The sequence below is a fragment of the Micromys minutus genome (genome assembly GCF_963924665.1).
Source record: "Micromys minutus genome assembly, chromosome: 10".
NCBI classification, from domain to species: domain Eukaryota; kingdom Metazoa; phylum Chordata; class Mammalia; order Rodentia; family Muridae; genus Micromys; species Micromys minutus.
The window spans coordinates 65,647,026-65,671,655 of record NC_137979.1 but is presented as its reverse complement, the minus strand read 5'-3'; the positions used below and the strand labels follow the sequence as shown (position 1 = coordinate 65,671,655).

The 24,630-nt window shown below is 51.3% G+C and overlaps 4 protein-coding genes across 7 annotated transcripts; 2 read left to right on the top strand and 2 right to left on the bottom strand.

Moving 5' to 3' along the window:
* Positions 1–122: 122 nt before the first annotated feature.
* On the top strand, positions 123–7,026 carry PCYT2 (phosphate cytidylyltransferase 2, ethanolamine). Of its 2 annotated transcripts, XM_080923818.1 has the most exons (14): positions 123–266; positions 1,951–2,039; positions 2,471–2,632; positions 2,942–3,008; positions 3,607–3,691; positions 3,892–3,936; positions 4,251–4,304; positions 4,735–4,873; positions 5,238–5,320; positions 5,620–5,697; positions 5,855–5,920; positions 6,048–6,113; positions 6,229–6,317; positions 6,394–7,026. In XM_080923818.1, exons 1-14 carry the CDS (start codon positions 178–180, stop codon positions 6,494–6,496), a joined length of 1,215 nt encoding a protein of 404 aa, XP_080779944.1. In that variant the 5' UTR covers positions 123–177; the 3' UTR covers positions 6,497–7,026. The 2 variants fall into 2 exon arrangements, with proteins under 2 accessions (XP_080779944.1, XP_080779945.1); XM_080923819.1 differs by lacking the exon at positions 4,251–4,304.
* A 1,459-nt stretch (positions 7,027–8,485) lies between these two features.
* On the bottom strand, positions 8,486–8,899 carry NPB (neuropeptide B; the record flags this gene model as incomplete). Its single annotated transcript, XM_080922486.1, has 2 exons — positions 8,486–8,614; positions 8,702–8,899. 2 exons carry the CDS (start codon positions 8,897–8,899, stop codon positions 8,486–8,488), a joined length of 327 nt encoding a protein of 108 aa, XP_080778612.1.
* Positions 8,900–12,364: 3,465 nt separating this feature from the next.
* On the bottom strand, positions 12,365–17,627 carry ANAPC11 (anaphase promoting complex subunit 11). Of its 3 annotated transcripts, none has more exons than XM_080924484.1 (3): positions 17,499–17,627; positions 16,733–16,859; positions 12,365–12,847 (listed from the first exon to the last, which is right to left on the bottom strand). In XM_080924484.1, the coding sequence occupies exons 2-3, from the start codon at positions 16,839–16,841 to the stop codon at positions 12,702–12,704; spliced, it is 255 nt and encodes an 84-aa protein (XP_080780610.1). In that variant the 5' UTR covers positions 16,842–16,859; positions 17,499–17,627; the 3' UTR covers positions 12,365–12,701. The 3 variants fall into 3 exon arrangements, with proteins under 3 accessions (XP_080780610.1, XP_080780609.1, XP_080780611.1); XM_080924483.1 differs by having other exon boundaries at positions 17,381–17,509; XM_080924485.1 differs by lacking the exon at positions 17,499–17,627 and adding an exon at positions 16,989–17,281.
* A 42-nt stretch (positions 17,628–17,669) lies between these two features.
* Positions 17,670–21,297, top strand: ALYREF (Aly/REF export factor). Its single transcript, XM_080924482.1, has 6 exons — positions 17,670–18,001; positions 18,357–18,488; positions 19,783–19,930; positions 20,526–20,589; positions 20,693–20,867; positions 20,979–21,297. Exons 1-6 carry the CDS (start codon positions 17,765–17,767, stop codon positions 20,991–20,993), a joined length of 771 nt encoding a protein of 256 aa, XP_080780608.1. The 5' UTR covers positions 17,670–17,764; the 3' UTR covers positions 20,994–21,297.
* The last annotated feature ends 3,333 nt before the right edge of the window (positions 21,298–24,630 follow it).

Genomic DNA, 24,630 nt, shown 5'->3' with positions numbered 1-24,630 from the left:
GGCCGCTCAAGTTGGGCGGAGGGGTGTGGCCCGGTTGGGGGCGGGGCCCTGGGTAGCGCACGCAATTGGCTGCGCCAAGCGGGTGAGATCCGCGTGAGCACGCGCAAGCGTCGAGGGCGGGGCGGCCGGGCTGTGTGTCGCGGGAGCTGCCAAGACTTGCCGGGGGTCTCTGGTGCCATGATCCGGAACGGGCACGGGGCTGCCGGCGCCTCTGGGCTGAAGGGTCCAGGCGACCAGCGCACCGTGCGGGTGTGGTGCGATGGCTGGTGAGTGGGGCGGCGAGGGGCGGGCGGTCACCTCGGCGTCACGCACCAGCCGTTGGCGGATCCGGAGTCTTCTGAGGCCGCACGAGGCAACCTGGCCTCCGGTCACTTAGAAGGGTAGCGAGCAGGCGCGGGTGCATCAGGCGGAGCACTTTCCGAAAACCGGAAATGTGGCTGTCTGATAGCCTAAGGCATTTATCCAGTTTCCCAGGGCTGGAAGGCCGTGAGCTTCTCTGGCAAATCAGCCCGTGACGTTTCTTTAAGAAAGTCCTGGAGCTGTCAACAAGCCGAAGAGATGTTGTCCTTTCTATATAATTTACCATCTTCAGCCCTTGGTCTCGCCTAGGGCTGGTGGATGAGAAGGGATTTGGAATGATCACCAGGGCTCCTCCGGGGATTCAGAGTGGAATAGGCTAGACTTTGTGCGTTTGTTTTGGTTTGGTTCTGAGGATAGGATATGCTATGTCCAGGCAAGTGCTCCATCACTGGATTACAACTTCAGCCGTCTTCTGTTCTTTGGTGCCTGAGTCACCAGCAATGGCTTTGACTTCGTGTCAGTGGACTCTGACCTTGGCCCCACCACCATACTGGGCCCAGTGCCACAATCCCAGATGCAGACTCTGACCTCTGATCTTGCCCTGCCTGCCTAGTGGGCACAGGGCTGTCCTGGAATTTACTGATATCATTGTTCCACCTCCCACCCGGTGCTCATGTCACTTGATGATACCCCGCTAGAGCTCTAGAGGAAACAGAGCAGAACCCTTGGCCCAGCGCTGGCCCACGGGGAACAATACAGGTGGTCCCAGTACACACTGGGACCCCTCAGCCCAGCGTGTTGCTGACTTCTGCATAGCTTAACCTTGACGGCATACTTGTGGCCAGACCTAGATTTGAGGATAAAAGCTCAATGCCAGGTGACTTGTTCTCTCAGAGAGCTAAGCCAGGCCATGGGGGTGGGGAAACTGTCCACTTGTCTGGGGGTAGAACAGAGTCTGCTCCCAACTCATGACTGTTCTCTTGTTTGAAAGCTTGAGTGTGGCTTGTTGATCAAGGGGGTTACTATTCTTGTTTAGGGTGCAGGAGGTTCCACGTTCAAATCCTGCACACACCCACACCAGGGATGTAGCTCAGCTGACATTATTCTTACTACAAAGTCCTACATTTGTTTTCTAGCACCAAGCAGATGGCTTTTGGTGGGAGTCCCAGCAGATGGAGTCAGGAGGGTCACGAGTTGTAGGTCATTCTTGGCTTTATAGTTAGTTTGAGGCTAGCCTGGGCTACTCAAGACCTTATTGTCTAAAAAAGAAAAGAAAGAATAACGAAGATGCTTGTAATGCCTCTCCATACGTAGCAGGAGGCACCAACAGGGCGAAGATCGTGTAAGACAGGTGAATGGTTAAATGTGTCGGTGAATAGCTGTCCTGGGAGCTCACCAGCCAGGCCTTCCTTGTACCTGAATTTGCCTCTCGATAGACCTGGCACTGACTGAGTCCTGCCCTAGGTCTAGCACCAAGGGTGTGGAAAACTGGAAACCGACTTCCCTTCTGTAAGCCCAGCTCTCTGGGATCGGGGCTAGGAGCCCTTGTGAGGGCTTCTCGAGGAACAAAGCTGTACCCCACACAAGAACCCCCTCCCCGGTTTCCTGTGAAGATTGTTACAGGACCTGACTGCCTGTCTGTCCTCACAGCTATGACATGGTGCATTATGGTCACTCCAACCAGCTACGCCAGGCACGGGCCATGGGGGACTACCTCGTCGTGGGTGTACATACTGACGGTAAGGTGTGGGCCGCCATGCCTGCAGGGCACAGGGGGTGGGGTGGGGTGGGCAGAACGTTTCCTGCATCCTCCCCCAGAGCGGGGTGGGGACAGGGGGTGACCCAGAGTTAGTAAGTAACACAGCCTGGTCCCAGCTATAGGGAGCCATGGCAACGCTGGACAGTCTCAGCTGTATTGTCTGCCCTACCCTGGTTCTTGAAGCAGAAGAGACTGATCCCTCTTCTTAGCCATAGGCCATCCTCCATAACCAGCAGACGCCCCGAGCACACATGCTGGCCTGAGGACAATGCTGCTGACATGGGGTCCTGCCTTGTGGGCTGATGCTGCGTGTATGGCTGCCTACCACTGCCCACTGTGCAGCCAGGAGAGGGAAGCTCCTGGAGACACGGCCATCACTTAACCTCGTTTCATCCTTTGCTCTGTCCCCAGAGGAGATTGCCAAGCATAAAGGGCCCCCAGTGTTCACCCAGGAGGAGAGATACAAGATGGTACAGGCTATCAAGTGGGTGGACGAGGTGGTGCCCGCCGCTCCCTATGTCACCACACTGGAGACCCTGGACAAGTACAACTGTGACTTCTGTGTTCATGGCAGTGAGTGGGCAGGGCCTGGAGGTGGGGGCTGGGCAGCCAGACATGTTGACAGTGTTAGAGACAGTGGGTCTCTCATCCCACCCTATGTACATGCAAGACATCTCTGGGTCCATCCCCCGCATGCTGGGGATGAAGAGTTCTGGTCCCTCGAGTTTAGAGCCTAAAGTAAGTTCCAGGACAGCCAAGGTTATTTAGAGAACCCTTGCCCCAAAAAGAGTTCCAGGTCACCCTGGGCTACATAGCAAGCACACCAACCCCAAATAACAACAGAACAGAGACAAATCCTTTCTGTGTGCATGTTGCCTCTAGATGACATCACGCTGACAGTCGATGGCCGGGATACTTATGAAGAGGTGAAGCAGGCTGGGAGGTACAGGTAGGTCCAGGGGGCGGGGCTCGAGAGGAGACCCCCTCCTAGCTCTGGCTGCTGCGTTGATGTACCCCTCCCTGCAAGGCGCCTGGGCCCTCAGTCAGGTCGGGCAAGTGCAAGGCAGGATGCTTTATGTGACCCATGCCAGGCGGACATTCTTGATCAGCTGTTTGTAGGGCATCTGTAGACTCGGTAGTGTCTCTGGTGCCCCTGGAGAACTGGCTTTTCATTTTAATTAACTGTGATTTAAAGAGCCAGCTGTGGCCAGTGGTTCCTACAGGGACAGAGCAGCCAGGAATTCCCTTGCCGGAGAATGTGCAGCAGGGTTTGGGCCTGGGTGGAATAGAGGCCATCGGGAACAGTGTCAGGATGGGGACCAGAGCTGTTGTGTCCTGAGTGTGGCCTGCCTGCTCCCCGGAATCACATTGTACAGTTGAGTGAGCTCTCTGCATCCGTCACAGTGTGAGCCCATCAATCCCGCCCCAGTCGGGTTTTCTGTTGTGGGGGTCCCGGGTTAGGGTCCTGTCCCTCAGGTGGCTTCTGCCTATAGCAGAGCCTCAGGAGTGTATCCTGGATGAAAACCTCCACCTTACCTCTGTCCCAGAGAGTGCAAACGCACCCAGGGTGTGTCCACCACAGACCTCGTGGGTCGCATGCTGCTGGTGACCAAGGCCCACCATAGCAGCCAGGTAAGTCCAAAGGAGTGGGGTCTGGGATGTGGTCCCTGGGTTAAGGACACGGCTGGGAGGGAGGGGCACCTTCCAACCACCCTTTATCCTGTTTCTCTCCCTGACCATCCCCCTTATGGGCTCCGGGGACCCTGGTGTGCTGGTCCCAGGGTAGGTAGTCAGGAGGGCAAGGTCCCTTAGTCTCTTGCCCTTGTGTGCAGGAGATGTCCTCTGAGTACCGGGAGTATGCTGACAGTTTTGGCAAGGTGAGTACAGCCTGGCTTGCTGAGGCCACTCTGGAAATACAGCTGACATTTGATAGCCTCCAGGCAGCACTCCCACCCACCCACCTCCCTTAGGCTTCCCATGGGGAAAGGTTGACCCAGAGCTTCAGTGTCTGCCCTCCTCCCTCTCTTTCCCAGTGCTGACCAGGTACTGACCATCAGGCTCGGCCAGCTAGTGGATGCTGGGAGGGAGGACAGGCAAGAGGTCCCAGCAGCTACTTCTTGGAGGAGGAGCAAGGACTACCCACCTACAGGTGGCATCTAACCAAATGGCCTGGCCCTCTCTCCCTTTGTAGCCCCCTCACCCGACACCTGCCGGGGACACACTTTCCTCAGAAGTCTCCTCCCAGGTGACCAGATGGTGGCCTCAGGGTGCCGGGTCCCCCAGAGGGCTGTGTCTGCTGGCCACTGGGCTCTGCGCCTGCTCCTGGTGGTGTGTTGCTAGGCAGAGCTGGTGTTGACTGCAGTATCTTCTGTGGCCACCGGGTGGCGCCACAGTCCTGCTAGCTACAGTGGTCCTGCTTGGTCTTAACCATGGTGTGTCCCTGCCCCTGCCCCTAGTGCCTGCCTGGACATAGCCCCCAGCTGTGCTGCTGGGTTATTTGCAGGCTGGGGTTGGGGGGAGTCCAGCCTGTTTTGCTCTTTGAACATCTCCCATCACCCACACCTATGATAGGGGCACAGGGAGTCCTGGGCTCAGAATGACCAAGGGGAGGGTGCTGGGTGTGGGGTACACATGGAGGCCTCCATCACTGACTGGTTTCTTCTCTTGACTAACAGTGCCCTGGGGGGCAGAGCCCCTGGACAGGGGTGTCCCAGTTTCTACAGACATCCCAGAAAATCATCCAGTTTGCTTCTGGGAAGGAGCCCCAGCCCGGGGAGACGGTCATCTATGTGGCTGGTGCTTTTGACCTGTTCCGTATCCTACTAAAGCCTCTGCTATGCCAAGTCATGCCCCTCGAGTGGGACCCACAGACTCCAAGGTCCAGGGTTGAGCTGGGTTGTAGTGGTTACAGCCTTCATCAGGGAGAATGGCAAGGAGTCCCTCCCTTACTATTACTGCTACCTTGGTGGCTGTTCTCCCTTCTTTCATGGGCTCTGCATATTTGCAGCATGTGATCTCCTGCTGAACCTACAACCCCAAGTCTTATTCTCTTGAGACAGAGTTTTCCTGTGTAGTCCAGGCTGACCTAGAGCTTGTAATACTCGTGGCACCATTGAGTTCTGGGTTTACCAGAGAACACTCTCACACAGCTAGTTACTGCTTCTTAATCTGGATCTAGACATCGGACACGTGGACTTCCTACAGGAGGTGCACAAGCTAGCCAAGAGGCCCTACGTCATCGCCGGCCTTCACTTTGACCAGGTCTCTGCCCTCCTCCTTGCTTGCTTCTCAGCACCCCATCAGCTGATGGGCCATGGGGTCCTTCAAGGGGCCTTGCTGGGGTCAGTGTTGGGCACAGGTGGCCTCTAAAGGAGTGAGGAGGCTCCAGGTGCCTAGCAAAGGCAAGCTTGGTTGTCTTCTGGAGTCCAGGACAGCCCTGCCTAGGGTCTTCCTATGAGAGGGGGCACTTTTCCCAGCTTCTGCCCACGACAGCCAGCTGGGAGGGAAGGCACCATTCATTTGAGGTCCTCCAGCTGATGAGCCAAACTCACTGGCCCTAGGAAGTAAACCGGTACAAGGGCAAGAACTACCCCATCATGAACCTGCATGAGCGGACCCTCAGTGTGCTGGCCTGCCGGGTAAGTGGACTGGGAGCCCGGGCAGGGTGGCTGGACCCGGGGTGCAGCTTCTTTCCCAAGGCCCCTGCCGTGCTGCCCCCCCCTTCTACCACCCTCTAGCCCTGGCTCAACAGGAAAGAGGACTGAGAGAGTTGCTTCACTTGCTGTGTCTCTGCAGTATGTTTCAGAAGTGGTGATTGGCGCCCCGTACTCTGTGACAGCAGAGCTCCTGAACCACTTCAAGGTGAGGCTGCTCTCTTGAGCAGGACATGATGCCAACGCTCCTAGAGGCTCTTGGTGTCCAGGCTAGCCCTAAGTGGTTGTCAATGGTGGCAAAACTGAGGAAGTCTTCTGACCCTGCTCCCTTCCAGGTGGACCTGGTGTGTCATGGGAAGACAGAAATTGTACCCGACAGGGATGGGTCTGACCCCTACCAGGTGGGTTGCCCTGGCCTGGGCTGCCTCTGGGAAGTAGGTGCAATTGTCCTTGCTGGTTTTGGTTTCCATGGGTGGAGCTCTCACCTCCCACCTCTCTTCCCACCGAGGCCTCCAGGAGCCCAAGAGAAGAGGCATCTTCTGTCAGATTGACAGTGGCAGTAACCTCACTACAGACCTGATTGTGCAAAGGATCATTAAGAACAGGTGTGTCCCCTCCCCTCTCCAGAAGTGGGCAACTCCTAGTACTGGAAAGAACCAACTTAGACCTGTCTGGCCTCAGGTTGGAGTACGAAGCACGGAATCAGAAGAAGGAAGCCAAGGAATTAGCCTTTCTGGAGGCCATGAGGCAACAGGAGGCACGGCTCGGAGAGGAGGCTGATTAGCTTCTGACTCGGAGATGTCGTTCACGCCCTTGCCCTGTGCTCACCTCATCTCTCCCTGCCCTGCTCTGCTTCTGTTCCTGCCTGCCTGTGAGGCGCCTGTCTCTCAGCAGGCTCTCGCCCTTTCCACTGAGCTGCTCAGAGCGGGCAGCTACCGCAGTGGGGCAGGCCCGTGGACAGGATGGGCAGACGGCGCCTGTGGCTGGAGGAGTGATGCCGTGCATCCTCGGCATCCACGGGTTCCAACTGCCACTGCCCCAGTCTTGGCTGGGGTACCCCTCCTGCCTGACTGGAAGCTGCATATCTGCCCACTGGGTTTGGTGAAAGGGACAGAGGCTTTGGGGATCTCTGTTCCTGGGTCACCCTGCACATGGGCACCCTCTACCTTGGGGCACGTTCTAGCACCCCATTCCTGACTCCTAGAAGATGCACTTGCCCGGATGGCTGGGCCAGCATGGCTGTCCTCTGCACAGACTTCCTGGTCCTCATTTTGTACCTCAGTGGCTGATGTAAACCTCTTTGGCTCAACTGAATAAAGCCTAGTGGGAAGTGCTCTGTGTGCTCCTAATCCGGGGAAGGAGCGGGGAACCCATCCACATTCACCCACAGGAAGAGCTCTTTTAGAGAAGGGAGGCAGAGCCAGGCCCAGAAGTCTCGCAGCTTGTGCACATGCCCCCAGCTCTCCCATAGATGCAGGGTCTACATCTGGGTTCCCTGGCAGGTGAATTCGGAGTCTAGCAGTTGCTGAGGCCCCTATAGCTACTTGGTGGTTGATTGTGGAGAGACTAGCTCAGTGATGAAGCAACTGTCAGGCTCCTCCCAAACACAGATTCTGGTGGAAATCTCCTATCCCATGCCCGGTGTCCTCCCTGTGAGGCAGGAGACCTTTGTGAATGTTTCAGACCTAGAGTCAGGATCTGGAGAAGGGGTACACATACCTCTTAGCCTGGACAGTCCTCAGCATTTTTTCCTCACCTCGACCCTGCTGCCTGCTAACAGGTAGTACCCACACTCAGATTCCAGGGCTGTGAAATACCCTGAGCAGTCTCAGGTCAAGGAAGCCTGGACCAAGGGGCCGGTCTCCAGGGTGACACTGTATAGGCAGGCATGGCCTCTGAGTGAGGCGTGGCTGATGAGGGCACCACAGAGAGGAGGATGCCCTCAACAGCAGACAGTGCTCAAACCAGAGCTCAGGAACTGGAGGTGGCGCCTGCCTCACTCCTGCCTTGGGCTACAGGGAAACAGCTGGAGGCAGAACTCAAGTCAGCTGCCCTCTTGGCTCTGTGACCCAGAATATGTGAGGGGTGGACCAGGCAGGCCACTGAGCCCTGTTCTCTGAAAGGCAGCCAGGCCTAGCTCCTGCTGGCACTGCCGTGGAATCTGGACACTTCAGTTGTCCTCTGGTTTGCTGCACACACAGTAGCCATGTGCTTAGTCCTTCAAGGCCGTTGGGAGGGGCTTCACCTGGGGTAAGGCAGGGCTTTCTAAAAGAACCTATGCACTTGGGATGACATGGATGGCCTGAAAGCCTGAGGGGCAGGGTGGTAGGGTCTGAGGACCCTCTGGGAGTTGTTTTAAACGGCCTGCTACGAACTATCCATGCCCAGTGCCCACTGCTTAAGTAGTGGGTCACCTGTTCAGACTCTGGAGTGGGGTGGGGGCTCTATTCCCTTTCTGGCTCTGTAGAAGAGGGAAGGAAAGACCCAGCCAGGCCACACAAGGGAAATCAAGCAATCATCACCCCAGACCCAGCCAGGCACCCACTCTCAGGAGCACTTTTCGGTGTCTCTGCTCCATCTCCTCCAGCAACCCTTGGCAGAGACAGTTTTGCTTCTTCATCCATTTAGCCATTTACTACGGATCGTGGTGGGAATTAGGGGCCACAGAAGCTGAGCCACACATGGCCTGTGTAACTTCAAGCAAGACCAGGCATATGGGGGTAGGGAGGGAGTCACCGGCTGCAGCTTCGGGGCTGGGGTTGGGATTCAGGGCTCAGGCGCTTTGGCATTCAGCCTTGTGTAGCGACAAGAAGACGTCCGCCTTACACAGGAAAGTCGCTCGGCTGTTGAGTTGCAGCTGGCAGCTCTGCAGGTTCAGGGTCACATCTTTGACACACAGGACCTGGGTAGGCAGTGGAGGCTGAGGGCCCGCCCCTGTCCCACCAGCTCCCGCCACCCACCGCCTGCCTGCACTCACAAGGCTCCTTACGCCGGGGTGCATCTCCAAGCTGCGCAGTGCTGGAGAATCGGAGCGTCGCGTGGACGGGAACCTGTGGAAGCTCGACAGTAGCCCCGCCGCGCGGCCCACCGAGTAGTGGTGGGGTCCCGCTGCGGGTTTGTACCACGCGAGGGCTGGCGGCAGGAGCAGCACCAGGGTGGCGACCACCAGCGTCCTACACCGCGCCATGGAGCTGTGTGGCAGGGGCAGGCAGAATGTGGCTCAAGTCTGCAAACCAGACAGGGCTTTATATTTACAATGGGGGCGGGGACAAAAGCAGGGAGGGGGCCCAGGAGCGGGCGACAGGAAGGAGTGGAGCACAGGCTGCGCGTGGAAAATCAGTGCGCTCTCACACCCTGAAAAGCTTGGGCGCTCATGTCACAGATGGGGCTGAGGTTTCTCCCTTCCTCAAGAGGAGCTGACCTTTTATTGACCAGATGTATCAATGTCCAAGGATGGCACGTGGAACTGTCTTGGTTAGGGTGCTATTGCTGTGATGAAACACCAAAATCAAAAGCAACTTGAGGAGGAAAGAATTTATTCGGTTTACATATCCTGAGTCACAGTCCGCTCCAGAAAGCCAAGGCAGGGGCTGGCCAGATGGCCCAGCAGTTAAGAGTTCTGATTGCTCTTCCAGAGGTCCTGAGTTCAATTCCCAGCAACCACATGGTGGCTCACAACCATCTGTAATGGGATCTGATGCCCTCTACTGGTGTGTCTGAAGACAGCTATAGTGTACTCATATAAATAAAATAAAGAAAAAAAAGAGAGAAAGGAACTCAAATGGAACATGGAGGCAGAAGCTGATGCAGGGGTCATGGAGCAGTGTGTAGATTGTCCTGAAGCTGTTAGTATTTTAATGTTAATTCCACTTCCCCAAGAAGGGCAGAGATGGCTATCTGAACCTTCCCATTTTAATTAGTAAAATAAAGGAAAGCCAGTGGCTGGGTGGGGCAGGAGGTGGAGAGAGGGAAGATCTAAGAGATCAGAGGTTGAAGGAGGGGAGGTCATGGCAAGATGGAGGTTCCCAAGGACCAGCTAGACCCAGGTGATATTAATTGGTGTTAAATAACTATGAACGTTAAGGATTTTATAGGTCTAATATCTCATATAGAAGGACAGTTTGTATCTTTGTCTATTAGATGCAATCTTGTTGTGTAGAGTGTTTGTGGATTGAGAGTTGAATATATAAACTGGTGTGAAAAGCTACTGTTGGGCTGTAGAGTTATATTTATGTGGGATTTTGGGGTAGAAAAACATCCCAGGAGAGAGAACAGGCAGTAGAAAACCGCCAAGGAAAGGAGTTGCATGGACAAGTTGGGCTGTAGGGCGGTTCAGATAGGGTGCCAGAGTTGTTTGAGGCTCCAAACTAAAACTGGGCCCGAGGAGTTAGACCTCAGGGCTGATAGAGAGATAAACCTTTTTAAAAAAAAAATATTTACTACAACAGGAGTGCTGGTTACTCCTACTGGCTTGCTCAGCCTGATTTCTTACAGAACTCAGGACCACCAGCCCAGGGATGGCACCACTCCCTCCTCAGTCACTAACTGCTCTTCCAGAGGACCCAAGTTGGATCTACAGCAGGCAGCTCACAGCTGCTAACTTTAATTCCAGGGGGTCAGATACCTTCTTCTGGTCTCTCTAGGCTCTGGGGGAATGCATGTAGTGCAGACATCCTTGTAGGCAAGACACCCACACATATAAAATGTAAATAAATACCAAAGAGGAAAAGAAACGTGCTATAGGTCTGCCTACTGCCTGACCTTATGGCGGCATTTTTTTTCAACTGAGTATCCCTCCTTTCAGATGACTCTAGTTTATGTCAGGTTAACATAAAACTAGCTGCCATAGGGAACACCTTGCTACTTTAGTCTTGTCCCAGGCTCATCAATAGGGTCTCACTCTATAACCCAAACTGGCCTTGAACTTGGAGAAATTCACTCCTATCTCCTCTTCCCAAGGGCTAGGTTGGGGTTATTTTGTTTCCTGTTCGTGCTATTTGGCTTGTCCTTTTTGAGGAGATGTATCAAGCTCAGGCTCCAGCCTTCAGAAAAACCTGGGCAAGCAACTCCAGACCCCAGGAGCAAGCAGCTGCCCTGCCCACTCTATGCCAGGGGGTTGTGGCCTAGGAACCTTCTCTGCCTGTACTTAGCAAACAGTGGTTCAAATACTGGACAGAAGAGGGTAACATGTAAGAGACGTGGGGGGGGGGGAGCGAAGGACATGAATGTGACACAGTCTCTGGCCATACATGGATTAGAAAGAGGGCACGGAGAAAGAGAAAGCTTCCTTCCTACAAGGTGTTCAGTTCCTGCCTGGGAAAGGGACTCAGGGTGAGTGAGCACAAGCTAGCGCTGGTACCATCAGGTGTCCTGATTTTCGGAGGAAGCAGGTGGAGTTGACCCTGAAAACAGGAGCTGCTGATACCACAGGACAACACATAACAAAGAACCTAGAAGCTAAGGAACCCAGAATGAGCGAAGCGTGTGGCCATGAAAGACTCCGAGGTGAGCCTGGGAACACAAGGACCTCAGGAGCGCTTCCTGCTGTGCAGGAAGTTGCTTCAGAGAAAATGGCCCTGAATGGTGAAGTCCCCATAGAGGATTCCTAGAAGGGCTGGAGAGATGGCTCAGTGGTTAAGAGTGGTTAAGGTCCTGAATTCAAATTCCAGCAACCACATGGTGTCTCACAACCATCTGTAATAAGATCTGATGCCCTCTTCCGGCGTGTTTGACAGTGACGGTGTATTTATATATAATAAACAAATCTTTAAAGCATGGGGGACACTCCAAGAGAATGAGCAGAGTAGAGATGGAATGAACGAGGTAAACAAGTTAGGATAGACCACACCTGTCAGCCAAGTAGCTCCAAATCCACAAATCTCCGCTCTCTTCTGCTGAGTTACAAATCTCTACCCCTTCACTCCTGATAGCTGGTGCCAGGGCCAGGACTAGCAAGCTATCGAAGGCCAAGTGACATGAAGTTATCTCTCCCAGAAGCACAGCTCTGCTTCAAGTCAGAGTACCTCAAGGTACCATACGGAGCTGGTAGCAAGTCTCCTAGCATGTAGACATGGATTGCCTGGAACCGGCCCCTGGTGGTCTAACTCCCCCATTTGTACGGCACACAGAGAGCATGAAGGTATTACTGCAAATAGTCCATGAGTAAAGACCAGGTGGGGACTCCTGGATACCAGCTGAAACTGGTTTCCACCCAGGAGCTTAGCACACTAGGAATGGACTGTTTTCTGGATGGCTGATAATCTCTGCCTTCTGCCCCAGCCCCCAAAGGAAAAAAAGGAATTTCCAAATGGCTGTCCTTCCCTAAGACACCAGAGGGACCCACATCCTTCTACACTAGATCTGCCTTCAGTCTGAGGAAGCAAGACACTGGACAGCTGCAGCAGTCTCCGAAGATCATCTGGGCATGACTTGTGACTGCTTAGCTATCTTTTCCTCCAACCAAAATGGCTCTGGAAGAGTAGCTGCCAGCATCGCTCGGCTGGGGCTGGGGAGAGATCCCGGGACTCCCAGCAGACTAGGGCTATGTGCACCCCGCCAGTCCCCTGGACACACACACACCCCAAGGTCTTTGCCCAGCTTGGCCCGGCCCCTGTCTGAGCTGTGACTCAAGATTATGATGAGGGTCTTGGCCAATATTTCATCAAGCTGTTTATTTATGAGTGTTTTCATAGCAAAACATGCCGCAGCTGAATCAATATATCAAGAAAATAGGCGAGCAGAGGCCTCCAGCACCGCTCAGAACTTTAATGAGTTTTACTTATTGGATAAAAGTGTCAATGTGATGGGAAAAACAAAGCAATCAGCAAAGCTCCAGTCCTCGGTTCAACCTTGTCTCAGGCAAACAGAAAGCATCCTTGCCCCCAGCACAGAACGAGGTCCCTGGGCACCACTGTGCTGTGTGGAGGGGACTCAAGATGCCCTATCTGGAGAAGGGGAGGGGAGGGGCCGAGCCTGGCACAGTGCAGACCTCACTCCTTGAACTTCCACTCCTGGCGACACATGGGGCAGTGCTGCTGCACCTGCTGCGCGTTCAGCCACTTGAGGATGCAGTGCATATGGAAGCAGTGTGAGCACTGCCCCCACACGAGGGGACAGTCGTCACCAGGCACCTTACCTGCAGGAAGGGGAGACAGGCCTTAGGTAGAAGAACCAGACAAGACATGCAGAGGATGTGACAAGCCAGGCAGGCACCTCTGGGACGTTACTGAACGGTTCTAGTCCACGGGCAGAGAGCCCCTCATGCCTTACATGAGGAGTGTTACCCAAATCATTCCCAGACATGGCCCACGGCATAAAAGATCTGCAGTGACTCCTATGGCAAGCGAAGTGTCCTCAGAGGGGAGGCCCAACCCAGCACACTGGTTTCCAGTCCCTCTCACACCTTTCTGTAGAAAACTGACTTGTAATCCCAGAAGGTAACATTAATGATCAAAGTGCCAAAGATTCACAACCGGAGTAGAGAGCCCTGTCTTCATCAGAGGCGTCCTGGAACTCAGAAAGTTCCCTGGACATCAGAGATCTGCTGCATGATACGCCTTGGGGACACAGGTGTTTCCAGGGTAATTACTAATGGGACTTATCAGCATCTGTTACCTTCTCTTCTTCACCTGAACCCTCAACTCCTACTTCCATCTGAATGAAGCTGGGGGACGCAGGCTTCAGGCACTCTGCAGGCCTGGAAATGCTTCCTCCGTGAAGAAGGCCCACGCAGAGATGAGTTATCAAAATCACAACCGGCAGGGGCTGTAGAGCCCAGGACCCAGGTTCAGTTCCCAGCGTCCACAAGACAGCTCACAGCCATCTGTACCCCAACTCCAGCAGACCTGACACCCTCTTCCAGTTCCCCAGACACTGCACTCGTGTGGTAAAGACATGCACTCAGACAAAACATAAAAACAACAGTGGGGGGAGGGACACAGGGTCTGCAGCTCTACTGACAGAATGGTTGTTCAGAACGTCCAAAGCCCTGCAGTCTACCCCAGCCTTGAGTAAGAGGATAATCCCTGCACACGGGAAGGGAGGTGGAGGCAAGAGGATCAGGAACCCAAAGCCATACTCAGCTATGTGAAGACTCTGAACCTGACCTAGAGAAATGACAGCCTACTTAAAAACAAACATTCCTGACTTCCATGGCCTAGAAAACCCTACCGAAGAAAGCAGAGCACAGAGCTTCTGCCCCACACCAGTGTGAGCCTCACTGCACCCAGTCTACCTGGGGGTACCAGCCCTGTGTGTGTCCTATCTGTGTCTACCAAACCTCTTCCTTCCTTCCTACCCTTTTGTTTTGTTTTAAAGACAGGCTTGTTTGTTAAGACAGGATTTCTCTGTGTACCCAAGTGTCCTGGAACTCCCTCTGTAGACCAGGCTGGCTTTGAACTCAGAGACCAACCTGCCCCTGCCTCCTGAGTGCAGAGAATAAAGCCATGCGTGGTGGCCCCTAACTTCAGCAGAACTCTGCTTGACATCACCCTCTTCCAATTATACTTGGACCCCACTGGCTCACCATCAGGGGTTACTGAGCTGGTCCCTGTGTGGGTAGTCATGCGGAGGAAGATACTGTCTTGTTCTCAAAATGTCCCTGCAGGCAGCAAGCTGAGTCCTTCATGAGTGCGCTGGTGAACTGAGGGTGATTCATGCAAGAACTTGCTAGTGCCTTGATGGAATTATCTTTTAATTAAAAACCTCTTGACAAGACTGTTGTACCCTAAAGCTCCCTGGGTCCTGGAACTGATTTATTATGGTCTTCATAACTTAATTTTCACAGGATTTACTCTGTGAGAAATATGGTGCTATAGAATGTACCCAGAAAACATACTGTCAAATGTCAAACACAGTTGCATTAAAATCGACTCCTCATTTAAACAGCCATGAGCTGGATGGACTAAGTTTCCCACTCTGCACAGCTAACAAGCCGGTGTTAAGGAAGCCAGAGTCTTCAACACAGGAGACACTAAGTGCGTAGCCACCTGATGCTTTCTGGACTTCCCTTTTGTTACAGCCCTAGCTGGGTTCTGTAGCCCGTGTATGAAATCTTTTACGCTCAGGTAGGAATGGCTCCCTCTGGAATCAGCAAAGCCACCTTCAATCTACAGACTCAATGTCCACCATTTTTCTGAAGGTGACAGTTGTTACAAATCTTCCTGAGAATTGTTGACAAAGCTAATGTTGAGTGTCACTGAAGTGACAGGCACTTCTCCTCTGACTCCTGCACTCTTTGTGGCTCTTTTTTGAGACAGGCAGATCTCTGTAAGTTTTAGGACAGTCTTGGTCAACAGAGCCAGGGCTACAGAGAGACCCTGTCTCAGGAAACAAAAACAAAGACAACATCTAGATTTGTTTTTCTCTAAATAATAAAAACTCTACCTGTGTGTTCTGTTACTAATCACAAGTTAAAACTTAAACCAGAAAAATCAAGGACTTAAGAAATTCACATCTTTTTGATCACATCAAGATGGTTTACTCTTGGGGTTATTCCATATGATTTAACTCTTGGTTGATCCATGATTTAACTCTTGGCTGATCAAATTTAGTTTCAAGCTAGGCATGGTAGTACCGTATAGCCAGACATTTTGCAATTTTGTAGGTTTTTCTTTCCTCTACCCTTTCAATCCCTAACTCTAGGTAGGAAGAAGAAAGGATGGAGAGGGAAGGGGATGTTGTGACTCCATCGTTCCTGCTGATAGGGGCAAGTTTGGTCTTCACAGTCCAGATATCTATTCTTCTAATCCTTGTTTGTTCTTTGTGCTAGACTACTTGGCAAATCTCAACAAGCCCAACCAGCCAGTATCCACTCTCTAGCATTTATGTATCCTTTGAAAAGTCCCTCAGAGACTGTCAACTGCTGTGAAGCATCTGAGGCAGCCCCATACCCCACACTTGGGATTAAAACAAAAACACATTCTTGTAATATTTCTGTGGTTTTAAAGAAAGCAAAACTTTCACCCTTAGCCCCAAAGTTTAGGAGTTAAAGGCAGGAAGATCTCTGTGACTTTGAGATCAACCTGGTTTACATAGGGAGTTTCAGACTAGCCAGGGCTATGAGATCCTGTCTCAAAAGATAAATGTGTTTTCAACTTGATGTGGTCATTTCTACTTCATATAACATACCAGGAACATAGGAACCATACAAACAAACAAACAAAAAAAAAAAAGTTAAAGATCTTTTGTATTCTGCAAAACGTGTACTATGTGACCCAAACCCCAATAATAAGATATTAAGAAACAGATTGGATCTGTACATTTATCTTTGTTTTGTAAAATAAAGTTGTTAAAAAAAAAAAGAAAGAAAGAAACAGATTGGAACCAGGATGCTATAGCATTAAGACATGGCTGAAGTGTGTTTATAGTTTAAAAGTATCTATTGAAAGTTTACAATTCTTAAGCACAAAAGCCCAGCAAACATGGCAATATGGTAATCATTGTCTGAGCTTCAATTTCCTGGGTAGGGGTATCCTAATTTGATCTGCTTTATTCTGAGAAAATACAAACTGAAAGTACTATTTTGAGGGGTTAAGGGAATGACAGATCATCACTATGTAGCCCAGGCAGACTTCAACCTTAAGATCCTCTTGCATCCTTCTCCTAAGTGCTGGCTGTTCTGGTCTGTGCCACCATGCCCTGGCTAAAACAAAAATGTGTTTGTTTGATTGAAGCTCTGTTTTTGCAACAGAGTCTCACTGTGTAGCCCTGTCTGGCCTCCAACTCAGAGATCCACCATCTCCGCCTCTCAAATGCTGATATTACAGTGTTTGTCACCATGCTGGATAGGGTCTTTAGACAAACGTGGGCTTGAAGTATTCTGCTTCTTTTCTGACAACTTCCCTTCAAAACACACAGTTTTTTGTTTTTTTCTGGTCTTTTGTCAAGACAGGGTTTTTCTGTATAGCCCTAGCTATTCTGAAACTCGAAGTCTGTTGACCAGGTTGAACTCAAAACTTAGAGGGTTTTTAGGGATAGTGGAGCAGGCCAACGATCTGAGAACACAGAGGAAAACACTTACAGTCTGGACAGCAACCATTAAACGCCATCCTGCAGATGCCGCAGTTCTCATCATTGGCTACCCAGAGCCAAGTGGCCACACCATTCCAACACTTAATTTTCACCTTCATGACAGCACAGCCTGTGACCTGAGGGAAGAGGATTACCTGGCTAAAGTTAGTATGTAATACTACAGCACCTGAGCACTCAAGTCATGTACTCGCCAAGAACAGCAACTTCCAAAATTTCTTGAGTCTGGACAAAAAAGAGGTACATACCTATCTGTCTTTAAAGAAGATAAGGAGAGCTTTTTGGAAGCAACGGTACGCTTCCGAGTTTGTTTTGCCACGTTTAAGGATGTCTTTAAAGATCTGCACTCTTGGAGCCAGGCATGCTAGCACAGGTCTTTAATCCGGGGGCAGAAGCAGATCTCACCGAGTTGGAGATCGCCCAAACAGGAAACAAAAACAAACAAACAAACAAAGCCTCTGCACCCAGGAAAGACGTAACTGGTTTTCACTAACCAGGGCCTCGCTTTTAAAGGTATGGCATGAGTGACAGTCACTAATCCGCGAAGTTACAGCTGGAGTGGCTCGTTAGGAGACAGAGCCTTCGAGCAAACAAAACCAAAATCCGACCCCCAGCCCCGCCCGGAACCCCAGAACCACACCTGAAGGACGGGAGACGCGGGGCGTGCACACTGCGTGGCACCCAGGCGACGCCGAGGGTCTTCCGGCCTCCGGGGGAGGCGCTAGCTAGCAGGCCCCGCCCCCTCCTCGCCCTCGCACCTTCTCCACCTAATCACGAGGCGCCCCGCCCTTCCGTTGCTTCCGCGCGGGAAGGTATAAAAACGATCGTGCCGCGTCTGGCTCCTCAGAAGGAGCGCCAGCCACCACAGAGAGCTGTACGCAAGCGCTCTCCTGGTCCGCGCGCGTCGAGACCAATCAGTAGGCGCTTCAGGACCGCGACGCCGGAACGCAGAGGGAGGCGCAGGAAGTGACGCTGCGGCGTGCTGACGCGCGGGCTCGATCCGAGGCCCGAATCCGCGCCCGCCATGGCCGACAAAATGGACATGTCTTTGGACGACATCATTAAGCTGAACCGGAGCCAGCGGGGAGGCCGCGGCGGGGGCCGGGGTCGCGGCAGGGCCGGCTCCCAGGGCGGCCGCGGCGGCGCAGTGCAGGCCGCCGCGCGGGTGAATCGAGGCGGCGGGCCTATGAGGAACCGGCCCGCCATCGCCCGCGGCGCCGCAGGCGGCGGCGGCAGGAACCGGCCGGCACCTTACAGCAGAGTGAGTACGGGGGCGTGCGGCACGGACCGGGGGCGGGGGGCGCCCGACAGGACGGAACTCGGCGAGCGTCCTGCGAGGCTCGCGGGAACCGCGGCGAAGGGGTGGGCGGGGGCGAGGCCGCGCGGCGAGGCCGGGCCTGAGGCCGGGATCTTCCGGGACGCTTTGTCCGGTCCTGGTCCAGCCTCATGGCGGCGGGGGCTGCTGTGAGGAAAGTTTGGCGACCGCAGTGGAGCGGCGGGCCTGGGGTAGTCTCCTGGCTCCTCGACCTTGGGCCGCCGTGAGAGTGTCGCTGAGGTGCTGAGGGCTCCCGGGGCGAGGCTCACGAGTCTCTCTTAACCTTACGGTTTTTCTTCAGCCGAAACAACTTCCCGACAAGTGGCAGCATGACCTCTTCGACAGCGGCTTCGGGGGTGGAGCCGGTGTGGAGACCGGTGGGAAGCTGCTTGTGTCAAACCTGGACTTCGGGGTGTCAGACGCTGATATTCAGGTAGGAGACTGGAGCTGTCTGCTATGTTAATTTCACACAGAAGTGTGGTCCAGAATCCCTTACCGATTGGAACCTGCCCTCCCCAAGGCTGCTCAAGGGCCAGCCACTGTCGCCCTGAGAGGCTTGTCCTCAGAAAAAGTAGTATCTCCTGGGTTTGAATACGACCAATACACCAGGCTGCAGAAAGGTAAAACAGTGTGCCTCTAAAGATGAGTCTTCTCTGCTGTTCAAACTATGAGCACCTGCCTTCTGCCAGAACTTCCAGTTTCTAACTGGCACAAACTGGCCACAGCATTGCTTGTTTCTTCTCAGAGATTTTGTGCCCATTATAGTGAACTAGTTGTTAAGGAAGGTCTTACCCCAGATACCACACAGCACACCGTGAATGGTGGCTGTGTGTGTGTTCCAGCCTGAGTCCCTGTATCTTAGCTGGTGATCTCATTAGGAGGGGTCATGGTTTTCCATACCTTTGAAGTATGTTGTTTTCCCTGCCCCCTTGGATTTTGTTTTTTTACTGGACCTCAAAGGCATTTAGTTTTCTGGTTACAAGGCAACTTTTTGGGAGTTAGTTTTTCAATTAGCTAGAGCTGGGTTGGGTGTACTGGGTCTTTCTGGGTACCATTTCCCAGAGCCCAGCCATTTGGCCTTGCCATGGAGGAAATAAACAAGGCCAGTGAGCTCTCAGTGTCTCAATACTTACTCCACTTCCCATTGTGTGCTTGCAGCTGAAGTGCCCCACACTATGGGTTCCCTCACTAACTCCTAGCCTACCTGAGGTCAGGGCAGGTTCCATGATGTAGTTGACTTCAGACTTTGCAGCAGGCTTGAGTAGGAAGAGAAGGAAAGGTGAGCTAGAATCTGCCATTGTGGTAGGGGCTGGGTCACAGCTCCCCAAATTAGTGGGCCCTTTGAGTTGTCTGCTCTGTGGGAAGTTTCACTTCTGGCCTCTGCTGTTTTGTGGAACAGATATTAGGCAAATTGTAAATGCCCGTGCTGAGAGATCGTCTTAATCTTTTGTCCTGTGACTGGGCTTTGTGGCTCCCTCACCTACACCATGGTGTAGTTACATGGTCCCAAAGTTGGACAGGAACCCAGGTGTTCATGAAAGTTGCTATTCCTTTGATAGAACGAACATCTTAAGCCTCAGCTCTTAATTGGTACTACCTTGCCCCTTTCCTGGGTGGCTGTCAGTAAAGTACCTCTAAAGCAGGGGTGCTCATAGCAAGTGTTGCTGAGCTACTAGGAGGAAAATGGCTTAATTGTTCTGCTAATTCTTACTATGTCAACCACGCAGGAACTCTTTGCTGAATTTGGAACATTGAAAAAAGCCGCTGTGCACTATGATCGCTCTGGACGAAGTTTAGGGACAGCAGATGTGCACTTTGAACGGAAAGCCGATGCCCTGAAGGCTATGAAACAGTACAATGGTGTCCCTTTGGATGGTGAGTCTGGGGCTGAGCCCTGGATGCCTGTGGGGCTTGTGGAGTTTGGGGCTGGCACCTCTCCCTGTAGGAATATGGGCTGCCCCTGTGGCTGAGGACACTTTGCATTTGCCCCTTTGTCTCTCTCTTCCATTCTGCCACTTCTCATGCTGCCCCACACATCTGGACCAACCTCTTGTGAACCCCCATCCAGCAAGCTACATCCCTCCCCTCCTTGAGCTCCTTCCGGAAGATTCACTTCTGTGAAGCCTTCTCAGAACCGCCATAGTACAACCTGAGTGCGGGGCTATAGTCGTAAAGACAAAGGTACCTGTTCTTCTATCCATCAGGTCACCCACACCTGTCTGCCCATGAGCACCCTGAACACCTGACCAAACAGCCCTCCTAGCCTGAACTGAGAAGGAGTGAGGAGGTGTTGGTGGGGTTATTATTGCACTTTATTTTCCCACCAGGCTCTCCAGGCCATTTACCTTGTTGGGGGCATTGGAGACACGTAGAGGCTGTTTCCAGAGCTTGCATGGAGACCAGGGTATGGTGCCCTCTGGGTCAGCTTCAGAGCCTCTGGTGTGAGATTTCTTGTGTTTTTTTACCATAGGCCGCCCTATGAACATCCAGCTTGTCACATCACAGATTGATACACAGCGAAGACCTGCACAAAGGTAAGTTCTGTGATTCTTGGAGATGGGGAAAGGCTTGTGGTTTGTGAGTGTGCCATTCACAAGGCCTTGCCAGATGGCTTACAGTTCTATTTCTTTTTGTTAGCATAAACAGAGGTGGCATGACAAGAAACCGTGGCTCCGGGAGTTTTGGTGGTGGTGGCACCAGGAGAGGGACACGTGGAGGCACCAGGGGAAGAGGTAGAGGCACCGGCAGAAACTCAAAGCAGCAGCTTTCTGCAGAGGAGTTGGACGCACAGCTTGATGCTTATAATGCAAGGGTAAGTTGAGGGTTCAGAGAGGACTGGGTGGCTGAATGACCAACTGTGGTGACCTCTTTAAAGCCAGTAGAGTTAGGGACCTCCTTAGTGAACCTTCCCCCTCTCTTGCAGATGGATACCAGCTAAACAACCAAGCAAATCCGCACAAGTAACAGGACCCAGAAGCCTCGTCTGTGATGCCTAGAGGAGGGAGGGTTGGCAACTGGACTGTGCAGACAATGGTGGATTTGTTTTTCTTTTTCTTTTCCCCCCCATTTTAAAATAGGATCTAAAAACTCATGTAAAGTTTTTTTTTCCTTTTTTTTTTTTTTTTTGTTTTTTGTTTTTTTGGTTTTTTTTTTTTAATTCTGAAACAGACCTGTTTTGTACTGAGTTATTTTTGGGATAAATTTTACTGGTTGCTGTTGTGGAGAAGGTGGCATTTTCACCTTTGCCATAATAAAATAGAAATGTGTGTAGAACTGTAGCTGTCTGGTCCATCCTGCTGAGTCTCTGGCTGGAGCTAGTACCTGCTATGTTTAGTGCCTGGGAGTCTGTGGGTTCTAACGCCTTACTGACAGGATAGTGGGAAGCGGACAGAGTAGCAGTGGCCTTCGGGCTGGCACTGCCTGTTCATTCTGCTGTGAGGTGATAAGGGGGATGTGTGGGGTGGTCTGCTGAGTGGTGGCCCATAAATTCCTGGGCTGCTCCTTTGCCTTAGACTTCATCAGAGTATCAGAAACCCGGCTTCAGCTTTGAACCTGTGATGTTTTTCTGTCTTGTTATATTGACAAGGGGAAAAAAGGTGCTTCCTTATTTGTGTACAGTCGATCCTTAGGTGATGCTAGTTGGTAGTACCAAAATCTGAGGATCCCAGATTTTCATGGAAAGTGGCATAGTGTTTACTTAGAATCTCAGAGTATGCTGTATTGTTTAGGGAGGGGACGTATCTAGCACGTGTACAATCTTCATTTGACATACTTTTGTTACTGAGGCAGTAACAATTTCCAAGAAGGTTGGGGTTAAAGTATTTTGGCTGCTTTAGTGGGTTGAAGACAGGATTTTGAGTGCGGGTGAGAAATAGAAGCTTGAAACTTGTCTGTAGTGTCGCAGTGCTGTGATACCTGGAGAATGGTGGACATGGTGAGGACAGGCCCCAGAAGCTAAGCACTCTGAAGGACTGGACTGCTGGCGCCTTTGCTTCCATGTTTGCACAAGACCTGAGTCATGTAGAATGGAACACACAACATGACTAATGTATTTTGGTTTCCTCATGTGAACAGAGAACCACCATAAGTGGTCCTCAGGAGCCATCCACCTTGTTCTTTTTTTTATTTTTAGATGGACCCTCACTAGGACCTGGACTCCCCAGTTAGGCTAGGTATCCTGCTGGGATTGCAAATGCATGCCACACCATACCTGGCTTTCTATGTCTTTGTTGAGAATTTGGGGGAATCTGAACTTATGTCGGATTTTTGACATTGCCATCTCTGGCGGTGACTCCCAGGTTTCAAATCAGGTAGATGAGTCTTCAATTTTGGCTTTTGTGAGCAAGGGGCTTCCAAACTGCCTTGGAGTAGTCCTGCCTTTAGACATCAAGTTAAATCTTATATTTGCAGTATTAGAGTCAGTGGTTCATGGTATATTCAGAAACTTATTACCAGGTTACATTGCTCAGTCTGTATTTTGCCGACAGGCAAAGCAAATTAGTTGGAATATAGTGTATCATCAGGAGACTCAGAACGTAGTCTTGGCGTACTTCTGTGCTATTGGGCACAGTGTTTTGAAGGACTCCATCTGATGTCTTTTCAAAATTCAGTTGTAGAATCTTGTAAAATTCTTTTATAGTGTATAGGTATTTTTCTTGCAAGCATGTCTTGTATCATGTATGAACATTGCCCGTAAAGACCAGAAGAGGGTATTGGTTGGGAACAACCTGGCGGGGGCTGGGGAGGGGCTGAGAAAACCAGGGTCCTCTAGAACTCTTAACTGATGAATCATCTCTCGGGTCCCTAGTGATATTTTTCATTAAAAGAATGTAATTTATTTACTCAGTGCTAAGTTGTACATAGCCTGGGTTTGCCATGATCCTCAAGCTGCAGCAGTCCAGTGCTAGGATTATATATAGGTGTGCCCTACCACATTCAATTTAAGGTAACTTTTCCTTTGGTTAAGAACAGGAAGAGCAGTCATTAGGCTGCTCTGGGAGTGTCTGTCCTTTTGCCACAGCCTCCCAAATGCCGGGATTGCCAGCAAGTACAACCATAATCAACTTTTGAGAAACTGAAAACCCTTCCAAAGAGTTGTAACATGTTAGATTTGAGCTTCTTGATTCTAGGGCTTGCTATGTATGTAGCTCTGGCTGACCAGAGCTTGCTGTGTGGAGTCCGGGCTGGCCTTGACCTCAATGGCTTACAGTTCTCAGAAGCATTGACTTGATGTCTAGTAGATGTATAAGTTGATTTTGTTGCTGGGCCCAGTGGTGCATGGGTACTAACTGTGATCCCAGCTACTGGAGCCTGGTGTGGGAGGATCACAACTAGTCTGGGCAGTACTCCAAGTCCTTGTTTCTTTAAATTTGGATATGGTAAATGAATGTTTGTGTTTAAGTTGTACAAAACCAGTTCATTATACCTCTTTTTATATTGCTTAATGTTATGACTATAGAATTTAGATCTGCAGTATCTGCCAAAAATCTGTGTGCTGAAAGTTTGGCCACTAGCCATGGTGCTATTAAGAGTAGGTAGAGGGGCTGGAAAAATGGTTCAGTGGTTAGAGCACTGACTGCTCTATGAAAGGTCCTGAGTTCAAATCCTAGCAACCACATGGTGGCTCACAACCATCTCTAACAGGATCTGATACCCTGTTCTTGTGTGTCTGAAGACAGCAACAATGTACTCACAGAAAGAGTAGGTAGAGCCTGAGTCTTTAATCCCAGTACTCAGGAGAGGGAGGGGGATCTCTGTTTGAGGCCAGTCTGGTCTACAGAACAAGACAAGTTCCAGGACAGTGAGGGCTACACAGAAACTGTCTCAAAACACCACTCCCCCCCCCCATCTCCATACACACACTCCCTCGTGGACTTTATGGAGAATATTTAGGTCATTGGAATGTTACCCCTGAAGGAGACTTTACATTTATTTATTGGGTATGTGTCTGTGTATTTGTAAATGTTCTATGGCATATGTGTGGAGGTCAGAAGTCTTCCATATGTGGGTTTTAGCAATCAAACGTCTTGCTTGTAGCAACTGTCTACCCAATGAGCCATCTTGCTAATAATCCATCTTTCATTCCTGGCAATGTGACATTAACTTCTGCCATGAGCTTTCACCTTACTAAACCCTGCTGTTGCCAGGACCAAAGAAAGATCCAGAACAGCCAAAAATTATCTGTTCTTAGAGGAAGGATCTTTTTTATGAGATAGTAACTCATGCTATAATTTAGACTGGCTCTGAACTTGACAACCATCCCCCTGCCTCAGCCTCTTAAGTGTTGAACTTAAGGCATGAGATACCATATGATGCTTATCCTGTAAAGTTGATTATCTCAGATATATTTGTCATAGTAATGAGAAAGTGATTAGCACAATTAAATCATTTACATGTATGTGTGCTTACACGTATGTGTGATGCAGGAGTATGTGTCTGTGTGAATATGAATGCCTAGGCATCTTGTACATGCATATGGGAGCCACAGAGAGTGACTTCAGTTGTTTTCCTTGATATCACTCCACCTTTCTTACATATGTGTGTCTGTGCCCCAGTGAGTTTCTGTGTATCACACG